The sequence below is a fragment of the Electrophorus electricus genome, chromosome 1 (assembly GCF_041902795.1).
Source record: "Electrophorus electricus isolate QZ-2024a chromosome 1, ASM4190279v1, whole genome shotgun sequence".
Lineage (NCBI taxonomy): Eukaryota > Metazoa > Chordata > Actinopteri > Gymnotiformes > Gymnotidae > Electrophorus > Electrophorus electricus.
In genome coordinates, this window is record NC_137497.1 from 16,991,221 (window position 1) to 17,014,528 (window position 23,308).

General features: G+C 40.4%; 1 protein-coding gene across 1 annotated transcript; it reads right to left on the reverse strand.

The window, feature by feature from the left end:
* Positions 1–4,697: 4,697 nt before the first annotated feature.
* LOC145659438 (ribonuclease inhibitor-like) lies at positions 4,698–21,980 on the reverse strand. Its single transcript, XM_081722113.1, has 7 exons — positions 21,830–21,980; positions 21,323–21,372; positions 18,224–18,394; positions 14,492–14,662; positions 6,157–6,330; positions 4,821–4,826; positions 4,698–4,707 (listed from the first exon to the last, which is right to left on the reverse strand). The coding sequence occupies exons 2-7, from the start codon at positions 21,328–21,330 to the stop codon at positions 4,698–4,700; spliced, it is 540 nt and encodes a 179-aa protein (XP_081578239.1). The 5' UTR covers positions 21,331–21,372; positions 21,830–21,980.
* Positions 21,981–23,308: the final 1,328 nt, after the last annotated feature.

Consider the following 23,308-nt stretch of genomic DNA (forward strand, 5'->3'; position numbering starts at 1 on the left):
CACACACAGATAATAGTTCTGTCTCTCTCTCCATTTCTCTCTCTCACACAAAGATAATAGTTCTCTCTCTCTCACACAGATAATAGTTCTTTCTGTCTCTCTCTCTCTCTCTCTCTCTCGCTCTCACACGGCTAATAGTTCTATCTCTCTCTCTCTCTCACACAGATAATAGTTCTGTCTGTTTCTCTCTCTCTCTCTCACACAGATAATAGTTGTCTCTCTCTCACACACACAGATAATAGTTCTGTCTCTCTCTCTCTGTCTCACACACAGATAATAGTTCTCTCTCTCTCTCTCTCTCACACACACACAGATAATAGTTCTGTCTCTCTGTCTCTCTCTCTCTCTTTCTCTCTCTCTCTCTTACTGTTTCACACACAGATAATAGTTCTGTCTCTCTCTCTCTCTCTCCCTCACACACAGATAATAGTTCTGTCTCTCTCTCACACACAGACAATAGTTCTGTCTCTCTCTCTCACACACAGACAATAGTTCTGTCTGTCTCTCTCTCTCTCTCCGTCTCTCTCACACAGATAATAGTTGTCTCTCTCTCACACACACACAGATAAGTTATCTCTCTCTCTCTCTCTCTCTCTCTCTCTCTCTCACACACAGTTATTATTTCTCTCTCACACAGATAATAGTCCTGTCTCTCTCTCTCTCACACACACACACAGATAATAGTTCTGTCTCTCTCTCACAAAGATAATAGTTCTGTTTCTCTCTCACACACAGATAATAGTTCTGTCTCTCTCTCTATTTCTCTCTCTCACACAAAGATAATAGTTCTCTCTCTCTCACACACACACACACACACACACAGATAATAGTTCTCTCTCTCTCTCTCTCTCTCCGTCTCTCTCACACAGATAATAGTTGTCTCTCTCTCACACACACACAGATAATAGTTATCTCTCTCTCTCTCTCTCTCTCACACACAGTTATTATTTCTCTCTCACACAGATAATAGTCCTGTCTCTCTCTCTCTCACACACACACACAGATAATAGTTCTGTCTCTCTCTCACAAAGATAATAGTTCTGTTTCTCTCTCTCTCTCTCACACACAGATAATAGTTCTGTCTCTCTCTCTATTTCTCTCTCTCACACAAAGATAATAGTTCTCTCTCTCTCACACACACACACACAGATAATAGTTCTTTCTGTCTCTCTCTCTCTCTCACACACAGATAATAGTTCTGTCTCTCTCTCTCTCTGTCTCACACACAATAGTTCTGTCTCTCTCTCTCTCTCACACACAGATAATAGTTCTGTCTCTCTCTCTCTCTTTCTCTCTCTCTCTCTCTTACTGTTTCACACACAGATAATAGTTATGTCTCTCTCTCTCTCTCTCTCCCTCACACACAGATAATAGTTCTGTCTGTCTCTCTCTCTCTCTCTCTCTCTCCGTCTCTCTCACACAGATAATAGTTGTTTCTCTCTCTCACACACAGATAATAGTTCTCTCTCTCTCACACACAGATAATAGTTCTGTCTCTCTCACACAGATAATAGTTCTGTCTCTCTCTCTCTCTCTCTCTCACACACACAGTTATTATTTCTCTCTCTCTCACACAGATAATAGTCCTGTCTCTCTCTCTCTCTCTCTCTCTCACAGATAACAGTTGTTTCTCTCTCTCTCTGTCTCACACAGATAATAGTTCTGTCTCTCTCTCTTTCTCACACACAGATAATAGTTCTGTCGCTCTCTCTCTCTCTCTCTCACAGTTATTAGTTCTCTCTCTCTCTCTCTCTCTCTCTCTCTTTCTCACACACAGATAACAGTTCTGTTTCTCTGTCTCTCTCTCTCACAGATAATATTTCTGTGTCTCTCTCTCTCACAGTTATTATTTCTCTCTCTCTCTCTGTCTCACACAGATAATAGATCTGTGTCTCTCTCTCACACAGATAATAGTTCTGTCTCTCTCTCTGTCTCACACACAGATAATAGTTCTGTTTCTCTCGCTCACACACAGATAATAGTTCTGTCTCTCTCTCTATTTCTCTCTCTCACACAAAGATAATAGTTCTCTCTCTCTCACACACACACAAAATAGTTCTGTCTCTCTCTCTCACACACACACACACAAAGATAATATTTCTGTCTCTCTCTCTCACACACAGATAATAGTTCTCTCTCTTTCTCTTACACACACAGATAATATTTCTGTCTCTCTCTCTCTCTCTCTCACACACAGTTATTAGTTCTCTCTCTCTCTTTCTCTGTCTCACACAGATAATAGTTCTGTCTCTCTCTCTCTCTCTCTCTCTTTCTCACACACAGATAATAGTTCTGTCTCTCTCTCTCTGTCTCACACACATATAATAGTTCTGTCGCTCACTCTCTCTCTCTCTCTCTCACAGATAACAGTTCTGTTTCTCTCTCTCTCTCACACACAGATAATATTTCTGTCTCTCTCTCACACACAGTTATTATTTCTCTCTCTCTCTGTCTCACACAGATAATAGATCTGTCTGTCTCTCTCTCTCTTACACACACAGGTAATAGTTCTGTCTCTCTCTCTCTCACACACACAGGTAATAGTTCTGTCTCTCTCTCACACACAGGTAATAGTTCTGTCTCTCTCTCTTTCTCTCAGATAATAGTTCTGTCTCTCTCTCTCTCTCTCTGTCTCACACACAGAAAAGTTCTGTCTCATACAGACAGATAATAGTTCTGTCTCTCTCTCTGTCTCACACACAGATAATAATTCTGTCTCGCTCTCTCTCTCTCTTCCTCTCTCTCACACACACAGATAATAGTTCTGTCTCTCTCTCACACAAACACAAAGATAATAGTTCTCGCTCTCTCTCTCCATTTCAGACACACACATCGTTCTGGGCATTGAGAGTTCTGGTAAACTGGGATGTGATGATGTTGTCACTTCACTTCTCTTTTGTCTCTCTAGTTTGTTGACTGAGAGCGGCGGAGTGTTGATCATGCCTGTGGTTCCTTTTAGCTGTGCTGCCACAGCTACATCTGCCAAAGTCCATCTTTGCACATCATAGTTTCCTAATTTACACACCCTCTACCTGGACATGTCTAATAATCTAGTCTCTCTGTCTGCTGAGGTTCACCTACCCCTGATGTCATGACATTACTGTCTCAGCTGCCATGGCTCCTCCCACCACCCCATGATGCCCCCTGTTGTAGCCCCCCACACCTCCACCCCACACAGCTACTTCCCCGCTGCCCTTCATGGATGATCTCATACAGGAAGAGTTTCGGTCATGTGCACACCGTCGGGACCAGACTAAGACTTCTAGAAAACCACACTAGACATTAATTGCTTATTGTTCCATATTTCTTTATTTATTTTTCTCCATCTCACTACTTATTCTGCTCCTAATTGTCTCTATTCTTACTACTATAATGTCCGTTGTTGTCCAGAGGACCCCACCAATTTACAGCCCACCAGAACCAGTGCACTGAGGACACTGTCAGCACTGACATCCACACGTCTCTCACACATCTGGAGGACATGGACAGTTATGTTCCAGTGCTGTTCACTGATTACAGCTCAGCAGTCAACACAGTCACCCCAACCAAACTGACTGAAACACTCACCACTGGACTCACACCCTCCTTCTGTAAATGGGGGCTGAACTTTCTAACAGACAGAATCAGTCAGTCAGAACTGGCAATGTACATCCAGCACAAGGACTGAGAACACTGGGACCCCCCAGGACTGCGTGGCCGCCCAGTATAACACCAGCATCATCAAACTGGTTTGACTGATCACTGGATGAGACAGCATACAGGAGGGAGGTGACAGACATGGTGACATGGTGTCATGACAACAATCTCTCCCTGAATGCAGACAAGACCAAGAAGATGATTGTTGACCCAAGGAGGAAGGAGAAGCAACAGCACACACCACTACAGACAGGAGAGATGGAGGTGAACTCCTTCACCTTCCTGGAGTTCACATCAGTGAGGACCTCACCTGGACCTACAACACACCCCACATCAGTGAGGACCTCAGCTGGACCTACAACACACCCCACATCAGTGAAGACCTCACCTGGACCTACAACACACCCCACATCAGTGAGGACCAGAGCTGGACCTACAACACACACCCCACATCAGTGAGGACCTGAGCTGGACCTACAACACACACCCCACATCAGTGAGGACCTCACCTGGACCTACGACACACCCCACATCAGTGAGGACCTCACCTGGACCTACAACACACACACCGCATCAGTGAGGACCTCACCTGGACCTACGACACACCCCACATCAGTGAGGACCTCACCTGGACCTACAACACACACACCGCATCAGTGAGGACCTCACCTGGACCTACGACACACCCCACATCAGTGAGGACCTCACCTGGACCTACAACACACACACCCCATCAGTGAGGACCTCATCTGGACCTACAACACACACAACGCATCAGTGAGGACCTCATCTGGACCTACGACACACCCCACATCAGTGAGGACCTCACCTGGACCTACAACACACACACCCCATCAGTGAGGACCTCACCTGGACCTACAACACACCCCACACCAGTGAGGACCTCACCTGGACCTACAACACACCACATCAGTGAGGACCTCACCTGGACCTACAACACACACCCCACATCAGTGAGGACATCACATGGACCTACAACACACACCACATCAGTGAGGACCTCACCTGGACCTACAACACACACCACATCAGTCAGGACCTCACCTGGTCCTACAACACAGCCCACACCAGTGAGGACCTCACCTGGACCTACAACACACACCACATCAGTGAAGACCTCACCTGGAGCCACAACACATACACCACATCAGTGAGGACCTCACCTGGACCTACAACGCACACAACGCATCAGTGAGGACCTCACCTGGACCTACGACACACCCCACATCAGTGAGGACCTCACCTGGACCTACAACACACACCACATCAGTGAGGGCCTCACCTGGTCCTACAACACACCCCACACCAGTGAGGACCTCACCTGGACCTACAACACACCACATCAGTGAGGACCTCACCTGGACCTACAACACACACCCCACATCAGTGAGGACATCACATGGACCTACAACACACACCACATCAGTGAGGACCTCACCTGGACCTACAACACACACCACATCAGTGAGGACCTCACCTGGTCCTACAACACAGCCCACAGCAGTGAGGACCTCACCTGGACCTACAACACACACCACATCAGTGAAGACCTCACCTGGACCCACAACACATACACCACATCAGTGAGGACCTCACCTGGACCTACAACACATACACCACATCAGTGAGGACCTCACCTGGACCTACAACAAACACCACATCATAAAGAAATCCCAACAGTATCCGCTGTGTCCTCTGTTTATGTACGATACACAGCATGACCTGCAGGTAAACACTCTCCTGACATCAGAACTCTGAAAATGTTCAGCTCTTGTTCACAGTTTTATTGACAACAGGAGGAAACGTGAAACTGAATCACATGAAAGACAAATCAACAACAAGCCAGCCACAACAAGTACCGATATACACAAAACACAATGCAGCAAACTTCACAGAGAATAACATTATCCATCAAATAATGATCTGTGTTTACAAATAACAATACAATAAACTACACACAACCACAATGTTTTCAATAGGTATGAGATGTATGCAGACAACTGCATTAGCACGGCTATAATAACTACAATAACTATAATAACTACAATAACTATAATAACTACAATAACTAGAACTCTTGGAGTTGTATTCTCTCACTCTACGATCGCTACACACATGAACCGACTCGCTGCTACTGACACCCTGTGGTTCATAAATGAATTACAACTAACTTCAAAAAATGGAACAGAGTTTATAAACTCCTGACAGATCAGCATCTGTACTTCCTGAGGAGGCTGAGGAAATGTAGCATGTCATCTAAAACTCAGCAGTTCCTACAGGAGAATGATGGAGAGTGAACTCACCAGCCACCACAGTATGATATGGGAACGGCACTACTCAGGAATGGAAGACTCAGTTTTCAGTATTTTCTCATTCTCACTCTTTCATAAACACACACAGACACCAACACAGAAACACATACCCACGCACACACACACACACACACGTAAGCACACACAAACAAACCCACATACGCATGTACACACTAACGTTCCATACCTGAGAGTGTCCAGTCTGCAGTGGGGATCCTCCAGTCTAGAAGAGAGGAGTTTCACTCCTGACTCTCCTGGGTGGTTGTACGTCAGGTCCAGTTCTTTCAGGTGGGAGGGGTTTGACCTCAGAGCTGAAGCCAGAGAAGAACAGCCTTCCTCTGTGACCAAACAACCAGACAGTCTGCAGAAAGGAGGGAAACAGGTAGAGAGAGACAGAGAGTGAGATGCACTTCCAGAGCAGCCTGCATGGGGCAGCTAGAGAGGCTGGTAACTGTAGTTGGAGGTTCCTCCACTCTCATCTTTCTCTGGCATCCTCCATGGCAGATGGTTTTGTTCACTCTTCTCCAGATCGCTGCTGTCTGTGTTTATTTTAGCTCTTATTTTTATTCAGCCCTTCAGAACTCTAGTGCACTATTAACCTACATCAGAAGAACCCTAAAGCTGGACTTACACTGTGTGATTTCAGTGGTCTTATAAGACTGTTACATGTCAGACTGTATGAGATGATGCCAGTAAAATCTTGGCAGAATTCTACATCTGGCTGTGATAACAGGAGTAAAAACACTGTCACACTTCTGGACCTGTGACTGAGAGATAAAGTCTAAGAATCCTAAGCGATGCATACTTTTTGGAAGTTGCAAAGCTGATGCCAGACTTTCACAAGTGTTTTCCTCAAGATTACAGATAGCTAGACTGCAAGTAGATACAACAGACATTACAATGTACCCTACAGTAGATACAACAGACAATACAATATAGTCTACAGTAGATACAACAAATATTACAATATACCCTACAGTAGATACAACAGATATCACAATATACCCTACAGCAGATACAACAGACAATACAATATAGTCTACAGTAGATACAACAAATATTACAATATACCCTACAGTAAATACAAGATATCACAATGTACTCTACAGTAGATACAACAGATATCACAACATATTCCATAGTATATAGTATAGTGGAATTATTTTGTCATTATGGGAATATCTCTGAGAAATAGCTATCCAAAATCAGCATATTGTAAATGAGTACATGAATTCCCCTAATGGTAGTATGACTTTAATATAGGATTATTAAACTTCCGCGTGCTGTCTGGACAGCAGAGTCCCTCGCAGTCTTCAAACACAGACTGAAGACCCATCTGTTTGTGGAATATTTAAATGACCACTGATCCTGCTCCTATGTTGACTAACTAAAACTCTAGTACTTCTTGTAGGGTGTTTATTACTCTGATGTTGACTGCTCCTATGTTGACTAACTCTAGTACTTATTGTTTACTACTCTGACTGCTCCTATGTTGACTAACTCTAGTACTTGTTTATTACTCTGATGTTGACTGCTCCTATGTTGACTAACTCTAGCACTTGTTTATTACTCTGATGTTGACTGCTCCTGTGTTGACTAACTCTAGTACTTATTGTTTATTGCACTGATTGTCTGTTATAGAGCTTAAATGTATTTTGTACTTCTAGACATTAGCATTGATCCCTGTATTTCAACAGTATTCTAGTTCATTGGTATCTTGCACTCTAACCTACTTTACTGGCTAGGATCTGTTCTATGAGGAAATGACAAAGCACTTTTCTAAGTCGCTCTGGATAAGAGCATCTGCCAAATGCTGTAAAAGTAAATATAAATGTACTCTTATGTGGTCATGGAACTGTCTTGGCTTTATGGGACATTCCTGAGAAATGGATATCCAAAATCAACCTGAATGAAATGAGTACATGAATTCACCCAAAGGTATTATTATTTTAATAGGAGTTTATGAAAAATAGTAGAGTGAAATCTGTCCAAACTTACTCTGCTGATACTCTGCAAATTCAGTCTATACAAAATTAGTGCATTATTTCGCCTAAAGGTAGTTTGACTTTAATATGGATTTATGAAGACATTGTACAGTGAGTGTCAAAACTTACTCTGCTAATAGTCAAGGGCTTCTACTCACATGTGGTAGTGGAACTGTTTTTGCATTTTGTTAAAACTCAGAAAAATATGTAAAACTTCAATATAGATTTATTAATGATCTGGTGATGGCCAAGGGCCACCATTCAATTGGCAGTGGAATATTTCAGTCCTGGAGTTCCCCTGCCCTGCACATTTGCCACATTTCACTAGTGATAACCCCTGTTTCAGCTGGCAGTCAAGATCTATAACCTTCTGAGAAACATTATGTAGAAAAAGCATTTTCCACAATGCTTATTAAGCTGTGTAAATATATTACCAATTGTGTTTAATCTAATTATGCAATTAAACTAGTTCAATCAAGTAAACTGTATTTTGTACTTTTAAATGTAGTAAACGTGCATGTCCATCTAAGCTTTTTAAAATACGCAAGTCTGTTTCTTTGCTTAGGAAGAGTTAGATTGCGGTGAGCAGCGAAATACCGTAAAATCACGCATATAGGCGCATTGAATTTAAAGCGCGGATGACTTGACCGTGAATCGCTAAAGCGCGGATAGCGTGATCGCGGTTGTAACCTAGTGACCACCTGTAACCTAGTAACCACCTGTAACCTAGCTACAAGGTTTAAATGTGTTTAAACTGATGTAGGGGACATGACTGATTAATACACAGCTGTACTTCATGAACACCAGATGTTATAAATCACATCCCCGTCAAATCTCCCGTCACACCCTCACCCTCCTCCCTCCTGCTCTCAACTACGTGAAGATCCAACCGCATTTCTACTAAAGACTGTAACTTGATTGTTGCAAAGACAAGAAGTCCAATCTTGTTTATTGACGGTTTGGTCAAATTGTTGAGACTGTTAGCTGGTTAGATATCTGTGTTGAACAGTAAACAACTAAACAAATCAACATAGCTAGACTTTCTTTGCTAACATTAGCTAGTTAGCTGTTAGCCATGAATGACGATCAGAGATTGAGTGAAAAACTCACACAGGCTTTGTCTGTCTGTCTTAGTCCATCTACTTTTACTTTTTGTCTGTCCCTTTCTGGAATTTTCCTTTTCTCTTGGAAATCACCATAGCAGCAAATATCCTCCAATTCCAGTTTGTGAGATTTTCTGTCATTTTCATGATCCACTACAGTTCTCTTCACCTCAGTAAGTTAAAACAGCTCCTCTGATGCTATTGGCCACTGTAATGACGTCATTCAATATTCTGCTGCCCCGGCCGTCCGACCACATATGTGATTGGATAAAATTACTGTCACTCAAATTGAGAAACTTGTCATTTATATTTCTGTTACTGCTGGATACAAGTGCTTCTTGGATATTCATGTTATTACTACCTTTATTTTTTTTTTCAAATGGTACAATTTTAAAAAAATTGTGGAGTGTTTTTATTGTACCTTTTGACATTTTTTAATACGTCAACATAGACTTCCTAAAAACACAAGGGCAACAATCACAAGGTTATTACTGTATTTCTAGACCAAACTGTTTTCTGCTGTTTCGTGTGCTCCCAGTTTTAGTTGAGAAAAATATTAGGAACATTATCTTCACTACATATAATGGTGTTATACTGTTTCTGACCATTCTGGTGCCCTACACACACCCAAACACACCCTGCTGCTACCACACTACAGTTACAGTGAAACTACAAACACTCCATAACTGCAGCCTGATAAGATTTAATAGACAGACTGAACACAGGCATGCTAATAGAACACAGATTTGTACCTTCAGTTTCCAGAGTTGGCTCTGTCCTAGTACAACTCCCCCAGGTCATTGTGCCAGTGTTGGGTAGTGTAGTCTATTGTGCGGCTGTGTGTATCAACATAAAATATCGTGGGTGTAGAAGATTACTGTACATTCACTGAGTGGATTTGAGCTTGTTACATCCACTACTGTATTTTCTTTTCCCTCTTCTGGTTTATGTTTAATGAAGACAGGTTTGGGGTGGAGCAAGTGTTGGGTTTGGTTTTTATTCTGGTTTATACTCCCCATAGAGTCAGACGGCATGTTTGTAGATCTCTATTACTTTTTTGTAATAGTGGTTTGTGCTCAGAATAAAGTGTCTGTTGTGGTCTCTCCCCCTACACTGGCACATAACAGATGGATAAAGGTTGGTATCTCTCTCTAATCATCTGCAGCTGAAATAACCAGCAACTGAAGATGGCTGCCTCCAACACTCCAAACACTGTAAGATAAAACTGATGATTTTCTTCATAATTTGTGAACCCTAAAGACGGCCATGTTACTATATTGTGTGGGATGTAGCTTGGACACATTCAAACTAGCATAACCATTGTATTAGAGTGTTGCTATGAACAATGCATTAAATAAGAGTTTTACACATTTTTTTTTTTTTTAACAGAGCAGTGCCTTGACTCTCCCACTATTTGTATTTTATATAATTTCCCTGCAAAACACCTTCACTATTGTTTCTGAACTTCTGAGCCCTCCAGACATCTTGTGGTTTTAAGTATTTTCTGTGGTCAGTGTTTGTTCTCCTGTATGGAGGAAGCAGAAAGACAAGGAGCACAGCAAGGGGTCCAGTGAGGAGCACATTCTATCAGTGGTGGTCACACACAGATAATAATTCTGCCTCTCTAACACACACAAATAGATCTGTCTGTCTCTCTCTCTCTCTATTTCACACACACAAACTCACAGATAATAGTTCCGTCTCACACTTACAAATAATAGATCTGTCTCTCTCTCTCTGTCTCTCTCTCTATTTCTCTCTCATACACACACACACACAGATAAAAGTTCTCTCTCTCTCTCTCTCACATATACACACAAATAATAGATCTGTCTGTCTCTCTCTGACTGTCTCTCACTCTCTATTTCAGACACACACACACAGATAATAGTTCTCTTTCTCTCTCAAACACGTAGATAATAGTTCTGTCTCTCTCTCTCCCACACACACACACACACACACACACAAACAAATAATAGTTCTGTCTCTCCCTCACACACACACACACACACACACGTTTCAATCGAGGTGAAGCATTATAAACAGCAAATGAAACATATTTGTGTCAATCTGTGTAATAAATAAGATTTCAAACAGTAGTCATATTGGCTCTGAACTAAACAGTGTGAGGTCTGGTTTACTGTGTATAAACAGTAGTTATATTGGTCCTGAACTAAACAGTGTGAGGTCTGGTTTACCGTGTATATACAGTAGTTATATTGGTCCTGAACTAAACAGTGTGAGGTCTGGTTTACTGTGTATAAACAGTAATTATATTGGCCGTGAACTAAACAGTGTGAGGTCTGGTTTACTGTGTATATACAGTAGTCATATTGGCACTGAACTAAACAGTGTGAGGTCTGGTTTACTGTGTATAAACAGTAATTATATTGGCCCTGAACTAAACAGTGTGAGGTCTGGTTTACTGTGTATAAACAGTAGTTACACTGGCCCTGAACTAAACAGTGTGAGGTCTGGTTTACTGTGTATATACAGTAGTCATATTGGCTGTGAACTAAACAGTGTGAGGTCTGGTTTACTGTGTATAAACAGTAGTCATATTGGCACTGAACTAAACAGTGTGAGGTCTGGTTTACTGTGTATATACAGTAGTCATATTGGCACTGAACTAAACAGTGTGAGGTCTGGTTTACTGTGTATGAACAGTAGTCATATTGGCTGTGAACTAAACGGTGTGAGGTCTGGTTTACTGTGTATATACAGTAGTCATATTGGCCGTGAACTAAACAGTGTGAGGTCTGGTTTACTGTGTATAAACAGTAGTTATATTGGCCCTGAACTAAACAGTGTAAGGTCTGGTTTACTGTGTATAAACAGTAGTTATATTGGCCCTGAACTAAACAGTGTGAGGTCTGGTTTACTGTGTATATACAGTAGTTATATTGGCCCTGAACTAAACAGTGTGAGGTCTGGTTTACTGTGTATAAAAAGTAGTCATATTGGTCCTGAACTAAACAGTGTGAGGTCTGGTTTACTGTGTATAAACAGTAATTATATTGGCCGTGAACTAAACAGTGTGAGGTCTGGTTTACTGTGTATATACAGTAGTCATATTGGCACTGAACTAAACAGTGTGAGGTCTGGTTTACTGTGTATAAACAGTAGTCATATTGCCCTGAACTAAACAGTGTGAGGTCTGGTTTACTGTGTATATACAGTAGTTATATTGGCAGTGAACTAAACAGTGTGAGGTCTGGTTTAATGTGTATAAACAGTAGTTATACTGGTCCTGAACTAAAGAGTGTGAGGTCTGGTTTACTGTGTATATACAGTAGTCATATTGGCACTGAACTAAACAGTGTGAGGTCTGGTTTACTGTGTATATACAGTAGTCATATTGGCCGTGAACTAAACAGTGTGAGGTCTGGTTTACTGTGTATAAACAGTAGTTATATTGGCCCTGAACTAAACAGTGTGAGGTCTGGTTTACTGTGTATAAACAGTAGTTATATTGGCCCTGAACTAAACAGTGTGAGGTCTGGTTTACTGTGTATATACAGTAGTTATATTGGCACTGAACTAAACAGTGTGAGGTCTGGTTTACTGTGTATAAACAGTAATTATATTGGCCGTGAACTAAACAGTGTGAGGTCTGGTTTACTGTGTATATACAGTAGTCATATTGGCACTGAACTAAACAGTGTAAGGTCTGGTTTACTGTGTATAAACAGTAATTATATTGGCCCTGAACTAAACAGTGTGAGGTCTGGTTTACTGTTTATAAACAGTAGTCATATTGCCCTGAACTAAACAGTATGAGGTCTGGTTTACTGTGTATATACAGTAGTCATATTGGCTGTGAACTAAACAGTGTGAGGTCTGGTTTACTGTGTATATACAGTAGTCATATTGGCCGTGAACTAAACAGTGTGAGGTCTGGTTTACTGTGTATATACAGTAGTCATATTGGCTGTGAACTAAACAGTGTGAGGTCTGGTTTACTGTGTATAAATAGTAGTTATATTGGCCCTGAACTAAACAGTGTGAGGTCTAGTTTACTGTGTATGAACAGTTGTTATACTGATCCTGAACTAAATAGTGTGAGTTCTGGCTTGATTGCTGGCAAATAATTTCAGCACCAAATGTCCAGTTGAGGCCTGCAGAACATATTTACTGGGGGGACAGATGGGACCAGTGAACATCTTGTGGTGACACACTAAAATGGCCTTACAGCACAGAGGAATTTCAGGGTACACAAGTTAAGTGTATAAGAAACTACATACATACTGTTTAATTCCTTATCAGATTATGACAATCACATGAAGTCAGTAAGGGAGTCATTCATTAACCCATAAGATTACATTTTGAATGAATCATCACCAATAAATCAAGGGTGTGGGTTACATAAACATAAATATTATTATCTGAGAAAGGTTCATTTCTGTCCAGCACTTAATATTTTATATCACTTACAAGTATCTTCCATTCTTTGATTCATACCCTTGATAAAGGTTGTATTTCAAGATTCCAAAAATTGTGTGTGTGGTTATAATTCTACAAGTAGTTATAATTCTATGTTTAGTTCTAATACTACAAGTAGTTATAAGTCTCCCTGTGGTTATAATTTTACAAGTGGTGATAATTCTTGATGTATCTACATTCTGTAGTATCAAATAATGAATTATGGATGCAGAAATGTCAGAAATGTCTGAAGTTCTGATGTAATTACAAAACACCACACATGCTAGGTACCACACACACACACACACACACACACACACACACACACACACACTTAGACAATATCCCACCCAAAAACCCAAGGGAATCATGTGTGCTTGTAAAAGAGTCCTGTAATGTGTCTAGAACCTCAATAGTTCAGCTTTAAATGTTTTAATTAAGATTTTAAGGGCTTGTATTTGCAGAGAGATTAGAATGACTGATGTTTACAGTGTTTCCATACATAAACTAGATAAAATCACTCAGTGAAAATCTTACATTAGAACACTTCATTTTACAACACTATTGTTGGGAGTTTCTGAATATATTCATCCTGTAAGACATTTTGCTAAATTTCTGCGCTCAGGTGACCAAAAATGCAGCTTGTGGACAAAATGCCAAAGCGCCTAGTTGAAGCAGCATTGTAATAAATACACCTGTACATGTGGACAAGGACTCATCTGTGTCTCCTCTTTACAATGTTATATTTCCCTTGAATATCTGCTTATGCATCACAAATGTAACTCTTTGCCTCCACAGTGTGGTCATTTAATGAAATGCAGTGAGGTTTCAACAGAAAACTATATTTAGAAATATTTAAAGAAGAGAACTTTATAATATAATATAAAAATGTATATTTCCTTGCATTGCCTTGTCTGGCAATGTTTGTTTAATACTGTACTATAATGGAGTTGACAATGACCTTTTTAAAATGCCTCTTTATTTACATTCAAAAATAGTCACAGAAACTCACCTGAGAATCTCCAGTTTACAGTGTGAACTCTTCAGTCCAGCACAGAGCTGCTCCACTCCTGAATTCTGCAGGTCATTATTATTCATCTCCAGCTCTCTCAGTGAGTTTTCTGTTTGTAGAACTGATGTGAGAGATTTGCAAGACTCTTGCGTGAGACCACAGCCAGATAGTCTGTAAAAGATTAAATACAGTAAATAATGTAGTTCAGTCAGAGGATGATGAATTAAAAGATCTGAACTGCTAATAAAAATGTAAAGAAGAGTTTGAAAGGTCTGGAACACACCGATACATTTTCAGTCTTTTAATTTTACAAACACAGCAACATTTAACACTGCTGTGTCTTTATCAAAGACAAAATGGACAAAGACATGACAAATAACATTCATTAGCAACCTAAAACAGATGAACAAATAATGGATGGTTGGTTCATAAGTCAGTGAATGGCAGTTACCGTAATAAGAGTCCAAATATCAAAATATCCCACTCCTAACACCATAACAGGAAACAGAACAACATAGATCTCATTCAATGTTTCACAAATACAAACACATTAATATACAAACCGAAAATATTGTTGGCAGACACGCAGAGTAGTGATTATGGAGAAATAAACATTGCAGTATTGATTATGGAGGAATAAACACTGCAGTAGCGATTATGTTGGAATGAACACAGCAGTAGTGATTTTAGAGGAATAATCACAGTAGTATTTATTATGGAGAAATAAACACTGCAGGAGTGATTATGTAGAAATAAACACTGCAGTTTTGACTATGGAATAATGAACACTGCAGTTTTGGTTATGGAGGAATGAACATTGCAGTAGTGAATATTAGTGTATGAACACTGCAGTACTAATGGTGGTAGGATGAACACTGCAATAGTGATTATGGAGGAATGAACACTGCAGTATTGATTGGACAGAATGCAGACAGCATAATCTTTTACTAGTGTTTACATTCCTTTGCTCACAGTATGAGTCATTGATCATGAAACATTCTCCTCTGCCTTTGCTTTTCCAAGTGATGTCCTGAGTTCTGTCTGAGTGGTGCACCAAGAATCCTAGAGGCTTAATAGCTGAGTCAGGGACCCCATCAGTCAGTCAGGTGTGTGTGAGGCAGACCCCATCAGTCAGTCAGTTCTGACTCTCTCACACACACAAATAATATATCTGTCTGTCTCTCTCTTGTGGTGACACACTAAAATATCCTTACAGCACAGAGGAATTTCAGGGTACACAAGTTAATACAGTGGTAAAACCACTATTATATTGTATAATAAACTACATACTGTTTAATTCCTTATCAGATTATGACATTCACATGAAGTCAGTCAGGGAGTCATTAATTAACCCATGAGATTACAATTTGAATAAATCTTCACCAATAAATCAAGGGTGTGGGTTACATAAACATAAATACTGTTACCTGAGAAAGGTTTAATTTCTGTCCAGCACTTAATATTTTATATCACTTACAAGTATCTTCAGTTCTTTGATTCATCCCCTCGAAAAAGGTTGTATTTCAAGATTCCAAAAATTCTACTTGTGGTTATAATTCTATGTGTGGTTATATTTCTACATGTAGTTATATTGCTAAATTTGGTTATAATTCTACATGTGATTATAATTCTATGTGTGGTTATAATTCTCAGTGTGTGGTTATAATTCTCAGTGTATCTGAATTATGTAGTATCAAATGATGAATTATGGGTGCAGAAATGTCTGAAACAATATCGCTACTTCACACAACTAATTTATTCACTAAAATCAACTATTTACATTAACACAAAAAAACAACTAAACAAGTCAGCAGAGCTGTGGGGCTACAGTGAGAGTGGACACAGCCAACACTACAGCAGACCTGTGGGGCTACAGTGAGAGTGGACCCAGCTGACACTACAGCAGACCTGTGGGGCTACAGTGAGAGTGGACACAGCCGACACTACAGCAGACCTGTGGGGCTACAGTGAGAGTGGACACAGCCGACACTACAGCAGACCTGTGGGGCTACAGTGAGAGTGGACACAGCCGATACTACAGCAGACCTGTGGGGCTACAGTGAGAGTGGACCCAGCTGACACTACAGCAGAGCTGTGGGGCTACAGTGAGAGTAGACATAGCTGACACTACAGCAGACCTGTGGGGCTACAGTGAGAGTGGACACAGCTGGCTCCTCTGTCTCTGTCTGCTGTGTCCACTCTCTTCCATGTCCTCCTCCTGGACACTTTCACCATCAAGTTCTTCTGTCTTTTCTCTCTCATGCTGTCTTCTTACTAAAGAAGGTTGCCATGGCAATAACATTACTCTTTCTCTTCATCCTGGTTGTTTTCTGTCTCTCTATACTAACTGTAAATGAACAAGGAGTATTTTATATTCTAGCCAGTTCCTTATATTTAAGGAAGCTAACATTAACCTCATTAGCTTTGTTACAGTACATCCAGTGTGACACACACACACACACACACACACACACACACACACACACACACACACACACACACACACACACACTTACTTCACTCCTTCTCTCCTCCTAATCTCCTGATTACTGATTACTGTGTCTTGTGTGTCTTTCTTTCTCTCTTGTAATTAAGTCCACAGGTTCACTCATCCAGTGCTGAACATTGTTCCTCACTACTGTGTTCAGATGTCCTGAGTTTACTGTCAGCTGTCTGCTCAGCTTCTCTCTCTGCTGACTCAATGTCTTCTACCATCACTGTTCTATTTTTGTTTGCTGTCTCTGGCTTGATGAAAAAATTAGCAGCCAACATTCACTCCTAAGTCAAGCTAATATGATGTTAGCATGAGGTATCTAGGAGTAGTAACCAACAATATACTGTAACTTGGCAAGCTTAAGGTTACTAATATTAGCCAGCTACATGTTTCATAAAAACACCCGTGGAGAGAGATCACAGGTTTATCTTAAGTAATAACCAATAAACCTTTCAGTTCTATTGAATGAATATTAATTTGTTGAGTTCTTTCCTCCAGCACGGCTATCAGTTCAGCTCACCTCAATATGTGTTGAACACACGGTGTAAATCATAATGAGAACAGGGTCTCCCACCCAATAACACAAGGGAATCATGTGTGATTGTAAAAGTGTCCTGTAATGTGTCCAAAACCTCAATGGTTTAGCTTTAAATGTTTTCATTAAGACTTTAAGGGCTTTTATTTGCAGAGAGATTAGAATGGCTGATGTTTACAGTGTTTCCATACATAAACTAGATAAAATCACTCAGTGAAAATCTTGCATGAGAACACTTCATTTTACAACACTGTTGTTGGAGTTTCTGAATATATTCATCCTGTAAGACATTTTGCAAAATTTCTGTGCTCAGGTGACGAAAGATGAGGTTTGTGGACAAAATACCAAAGTTCCTAGTTGAAGCAGCATTGTAATAAATACACCTGTACACGTGGACAAGGACTCATCTGTGTCTTCTCTTTACAAAATTATATTTCTCTTATAGACTTGAAAATCTGCTCATGCATCACAGATGTAACTCTTTGTCTCCACAGTGTGGTCATTTAATGAAATGCAGCAAGGTTTCAACAGAAAACTATATTTAGAAATATTTAAAGAAGAGAACTTTATAATATTAAAGTGTACATTTCCTTGCATTGCCTTGCCTGGCAATGTTTGTTTAATACTGTACTATAATGGAGTTGACACTGAGCTTTTTAAAATGGCTCTTTATTTACATTCAAAAATAGTCACAGAAACTCACCTGAGAATCTCCAGTTTACAGTGTGAACTCTTCAGTCCAGCACAGAGCTGCTCCACTCCTGAATTCTGCAGGTCATTATTATTCATCTCCAGCTCTCTCAGTGAGTTTTCTGTTTTTAGAGCTGATGTGAGAGATTTGCAAGACCCTTTATTGAGACCACAGCCAGATAGTCTGTAAAAGAGTAAATACAGTAAATAATGTAGTTCAGTCAGAGGATGATGAATTAAAAGATCTGAACTGCTAATAAAAATGTAAAGAATAGCTTGAAAGGTCTGGAACACACTGATACATTTTCAGCCTTTTAATTTTACAAACACAGTAACATTTCAACACTACTGTGTCTTCATCAAAGACAAAATGGAAAAAGACATGACAAATAACATTCATTAGCAACCTAAAACAGATGAACAAATAATGGATGGTTGGTTCATAAGTCAGTGAATGGCAGTTACCATAATCAGAGTCCAAATATCAAAATATCCCACCCCTAACACCATAAGAGGAAACAGAACAACATAGATCTCATTCAATGTTTCACAAATACAAATACACTAATATACAAGCAGAAAATATTGTTGGAAGACAAGCAGAGTAGTGATTATGGAGGAATAAACACTGCAGTAGTGATTATGGAGGAATAAATACTGCAGTAATGATTATGGAGGAATAAACACTGCAGTATTGATAATGTTGGGATGAACATTGCAGTAGTGATTATGGAGGAATAAACACCACAGTATTCATTATGGTGGAATAATCACTGTATTGTTTATCATGGAGAAAAACAATGCAGCAGTGATTATGGAGGAATGAACACTGCAGTAGAGATTATGGAGGAATAAACACTGCAGTATTGATTATGTTGGAATGAACATCGCAATAGTGATTTTAGAGGAATAATCACTGTAGTATTTATTATGGAGGAATAAACACTGCAATAGTGATTATGTAGAAATAAACACTGCAGTAGTGACTATGGAGTAATGAATACTGTAGTATTGATTATGAAGGAATTAATATTGCGGTAGTGATTATGGAGGAATAAACACCACTGTATTGATTATGGTGGAATATTCACTGTAGTATTTATTATGGAGGAATAAACACTGCAATAGTGATTATGTAGAAATAAACACTGCAGTGGTGACTATGGAGTAATGAATACTGCAGTATTGATTATGAAGGAATTAATATTGCGGTAGTGATTATGGAGGAATAAACAACACTGTATTCATTATGGTGGAATATTCACTGTAGTATTTATTATGGAGAAATAAACACTGCAGGAGTGATTATGGAATAATGAACACTGCAGTATTGTTTATGTTGGCATGATCACCGCAGTAGTGATTTTAGAGGAATAAATCACTGTAGTATTTATTATGGAGGAATAAACACCACAGTATTGATTATGGTGGAATAATCACTGTAGTATTTATTATGGAGAAATAAACACTGCAGTAGTGACTATGGAGGAATGAACATTGCAGTAGTGAATATTAGTGTATAAACATTGCAGTACTAATGATGGTGGGATGAACACTGCATTAGTGATTATGGAGGGATGGACAGAATGCAGACAGCATAATCTTTTACTAGTGTTTACATTCCTGTGCTCACACTGAGTCACTGATCATGAAACATTCTCCTCTGCCTTTGCTTTTCCCAGTGAGGTCCTGAGTTCTGTCTGTGTGGTGCACCGAGAATCCCGGAGGCACAATAGTTGAGTCAGGGACCCCATCAGTCAGTCAGGTATGTGTGAGGCAGACCCCATCAGTCAGTCAGGTGTGTGTGTGACTCAGACACAATCGGCCAGTTAAGTGTTTGTGAGGCAACAATCTCATGTCTGCTGTTGACATGAAATGTGTCCCTGGAGTTTGTCCTTCATGGACTGCATGTGTGCAGTAAAATACTGGGGAGAAGAGGACCATTCACATGTTGTTTCAGTTGGATCAGAACTTCGACTCACTTCTCACTTCTCTCCACTACAGCAGAGCTGTGGGGCTACAGTGAGAGTGGACACAGCTGACACTGCAGCAGACCTGTGGGGCTACAGTGAGAGTGGACACAGCTGACACTACAGCAGAGCTGTGGGGCTACAGTGAGAGTGGACACAGCTGACACTACAGCAGAGCTGTGGGGCTACAGTGAGAGTGGACACAGCTGGCACTACAGCAGGGCTGTGGGGCTACAGTGAGAGTGGACACAGCTGACACTACAGCAGACCTGTGGGACAACAGTGAGAGTGGACACAGCTGGCTCCTCTGTCTCTGTCTGCTGTGTTCACTCTCTTCCATGTCCTCCTCCTGGACACTTTCACCATCAAGTTCTTCTGTCTTTTCTCTCTCCTGCTGTCTTCTTACTAAAGAAGGTTGCCATGGCAATTGCATTACTCTTTCTCTTCATCCTGGTTGTTTTCTGTCTCTCTATACTAAATGTAAATGAACAAGCAGGAGTATTTTATATTCTAGCGAGTTCCTTAGATTTAAGGAAGCTAACATTAGCCTCATTAGCTTTGTTACAGTACATCAGGCACCCAGTGTGACACACACACACACACACACACACACACACACACACACACACACACACACACACACACACACACACTTCACTCCTTCTCTCCTCCTAATCTCCTGATTACTGTGTCTTGTGTCTTTCTTTCTCTCTTGTAATTAAGTCCACAGGTTCACTCGTCCAGTGCTGAACATTGTTCCTCACTACTGTGTTCAGATGTCCTGAGTTTACTGTCAGCTGTCTGCTCAGTTTCTCTCTCTGCTGACTCCACATCTTCTACCATCACTGTCCTATTTTAGTTTGATGTCTCTGGCTTGATGAAAAAATTAGCAGCCAACATTGAGTCCTAAGTCAAGCTAATTTGATGTTAGCGTAAGGTATCTAGGTGTAATAACCAACAATATACTGTAACGTGGCAAGCTTAAGGTTACTAATATTAGCCAGCTACATGTTTCATAAAAACACCTGTGGAGAGAGATCACAGGTTTATTTTAAGGAATAACCAATAAACATTTCAGTTCTATTGAATGAATATTAACTTGTTGCGTTCTTTCCTCCAGCATGGCTGTCAGTTCAGCTCACCTCAACATGTGTTGAACACACCGTGTAGATCATAATGAGAACAGGGTCTCCTACCCAAAAACACAAGGGAATCATGTGTGATTGTAAAATACATTTTGCTAAGTTTCTGCTCTCAGGTGACCAAAAATGCAGCTTGTGGACAAAATGCCAAAGCGCCTAGTTGAAGTAGCACTGTAATAAATACACATGTACATGTGGACAAGGACTCATTTGTGTCTTCTCTTTACAATGTTATGTTTCTCTTCTAGACTTGAAAATCTGCTCGTGCGTCACAAATGTACCTCTTTGTCTCCACAGTGTGGTCATTTAATGAAATGCAGCAAGGTTTCAACAGAAAACTATATTTAGAAATATTTAAAGAAGAGAACTTTATAATATAAAATAAAAGTGTACATTTCCTTGCATTGCCTTGCCTGGCAATGTTTGTTTAATACTGTACTATAAGGGAGTTGACACTGACCTTTTTAAAATGGCTATTTACATTCAAAAATAGTCACAGAAACTCACCTGAGAATTTCCAGTTTACAGTGTGAACTCTTCAGTCCAGCACAGAGCTGCTCCACTCCTGAATTCTGCAGGTCATTATTATTCATCTCCAGCTCTCTCAGTGAGTTTTCTGTTTTTAGAGCTGATGTGAGAGATTTGCAAGACCCTTTATTGAGACCACAGCCAGACAGTCTGTAAAAGAGTAAATACAGTAAATAATGTAGTTCAGTCAGAGGATGATGAATTAAAAGATCTGAACTGCTAATAAAAATTTAAAGAAGAGCTTGAAAGGTCTGGAACACACTGATACATTTTCAGATTTTTAATTTTACAAACACAGCAACATTTCAACATTACTGTGTCTTCACCAAGACAAAATGGACAAAGACATGACAAATAACATTCATTAGCAACCTAAGACAGGTGACCAAATAATGGATGGTTGGTTCATAAGTCAGTTAATGGCAGTTACCATTATCAGAGTCCAAATATCAAAATTTCCCATCCCTAACACCATAACAGGAAACAGAACAACACAGATCTCATTCAATGTTTCACAAATACAAATACACTAACATACAAACAGAAAATATTGTTGGAAGACACGCAGAGTAGTGATTATGGAAGAATAAACACTGCAGTAGTGATTATGGAGGTATAAACACTGCAGTATTGATTATAGAGGGATAAACACTGCAGTAGTGATTATGGAGAAATAAACACTGCAGTAGTGATTGGACAGAATGCAGAGAGCAGAATCTTTTACTAGTGGTACATTCCTGTGCTCACACTATGAGTCACTGATCATGAAACATTCTCCTCTGCTGTTGCTTTTCCCAGTGAGGTCCTGAGTTCTGTCTTTGTGGTGCAACGAGAATCCCGGAGTCTTAATAGCTGAGTCAGGGACCCCATCAGTCAGTCAGGTGTGTGTGAGGCAGACCCCATCAGTCAGTCAGGTGTATGTGTGACTCAGACCCCATCAGTCAGTTAAGTGTGTGTGAGAACTATCTCATGTCTGCTGTTGACATGAAATGTGTCCCTGGAGTTTGTCCTTCATGGACTGTATGTGTGCAGTAAAATACTGGTGAAAAGAGGACCATTCACATGTTGTTTCAGCTGGATCAGAACTTCGATTCACAATATCGCTACTTCACACAAATAATTTATTCACTAAAATCAACCATTTACATTAACACACACAAAAAAAAAACTAAACAAGTCAGCAGACCTGTGGAGCTACAGTGAGAGTGGACACAGCCGACACTACAGCAGACCTGTGGAGCTACAGTGAGAGTGGACACAGCCGACACTACAGCAGACCTGTGGAGCTACAGTGAGAGTGGACACAGCCGACACTACAGCAGACCTGTGGGGCTACAGTGAGAGTGGACACAGCCGACACTACAGCAGACCTGTGGGGCTACAGTGAGAGTGGACACAGCTGACACTACAGCAGACCTGTGGGGTTACAGTGAGAGTGCACACAGCTGACACTACAGC

Excerpts from the sequence above, each read along its gene's own strand:
- LOC145659438 (XM_081722113.1), bottom strand. Across the intron at positions 14,663-18,223 it reads TGTAAACTGGAGATTCTCAG|ACTATCTGGCTGTGGTCTCA; the intron begins GTGAGTTTCTGT and ends AATCTTTTACAG. Across the intron at positions 6,331-14,491 it reads TGTAAACTGGAGATTCTCAG|ACTGTCTGGTTGTTTGGTCA; the intron begins GTGAGTTTCTGT and ends TCCTTTCTGCAG.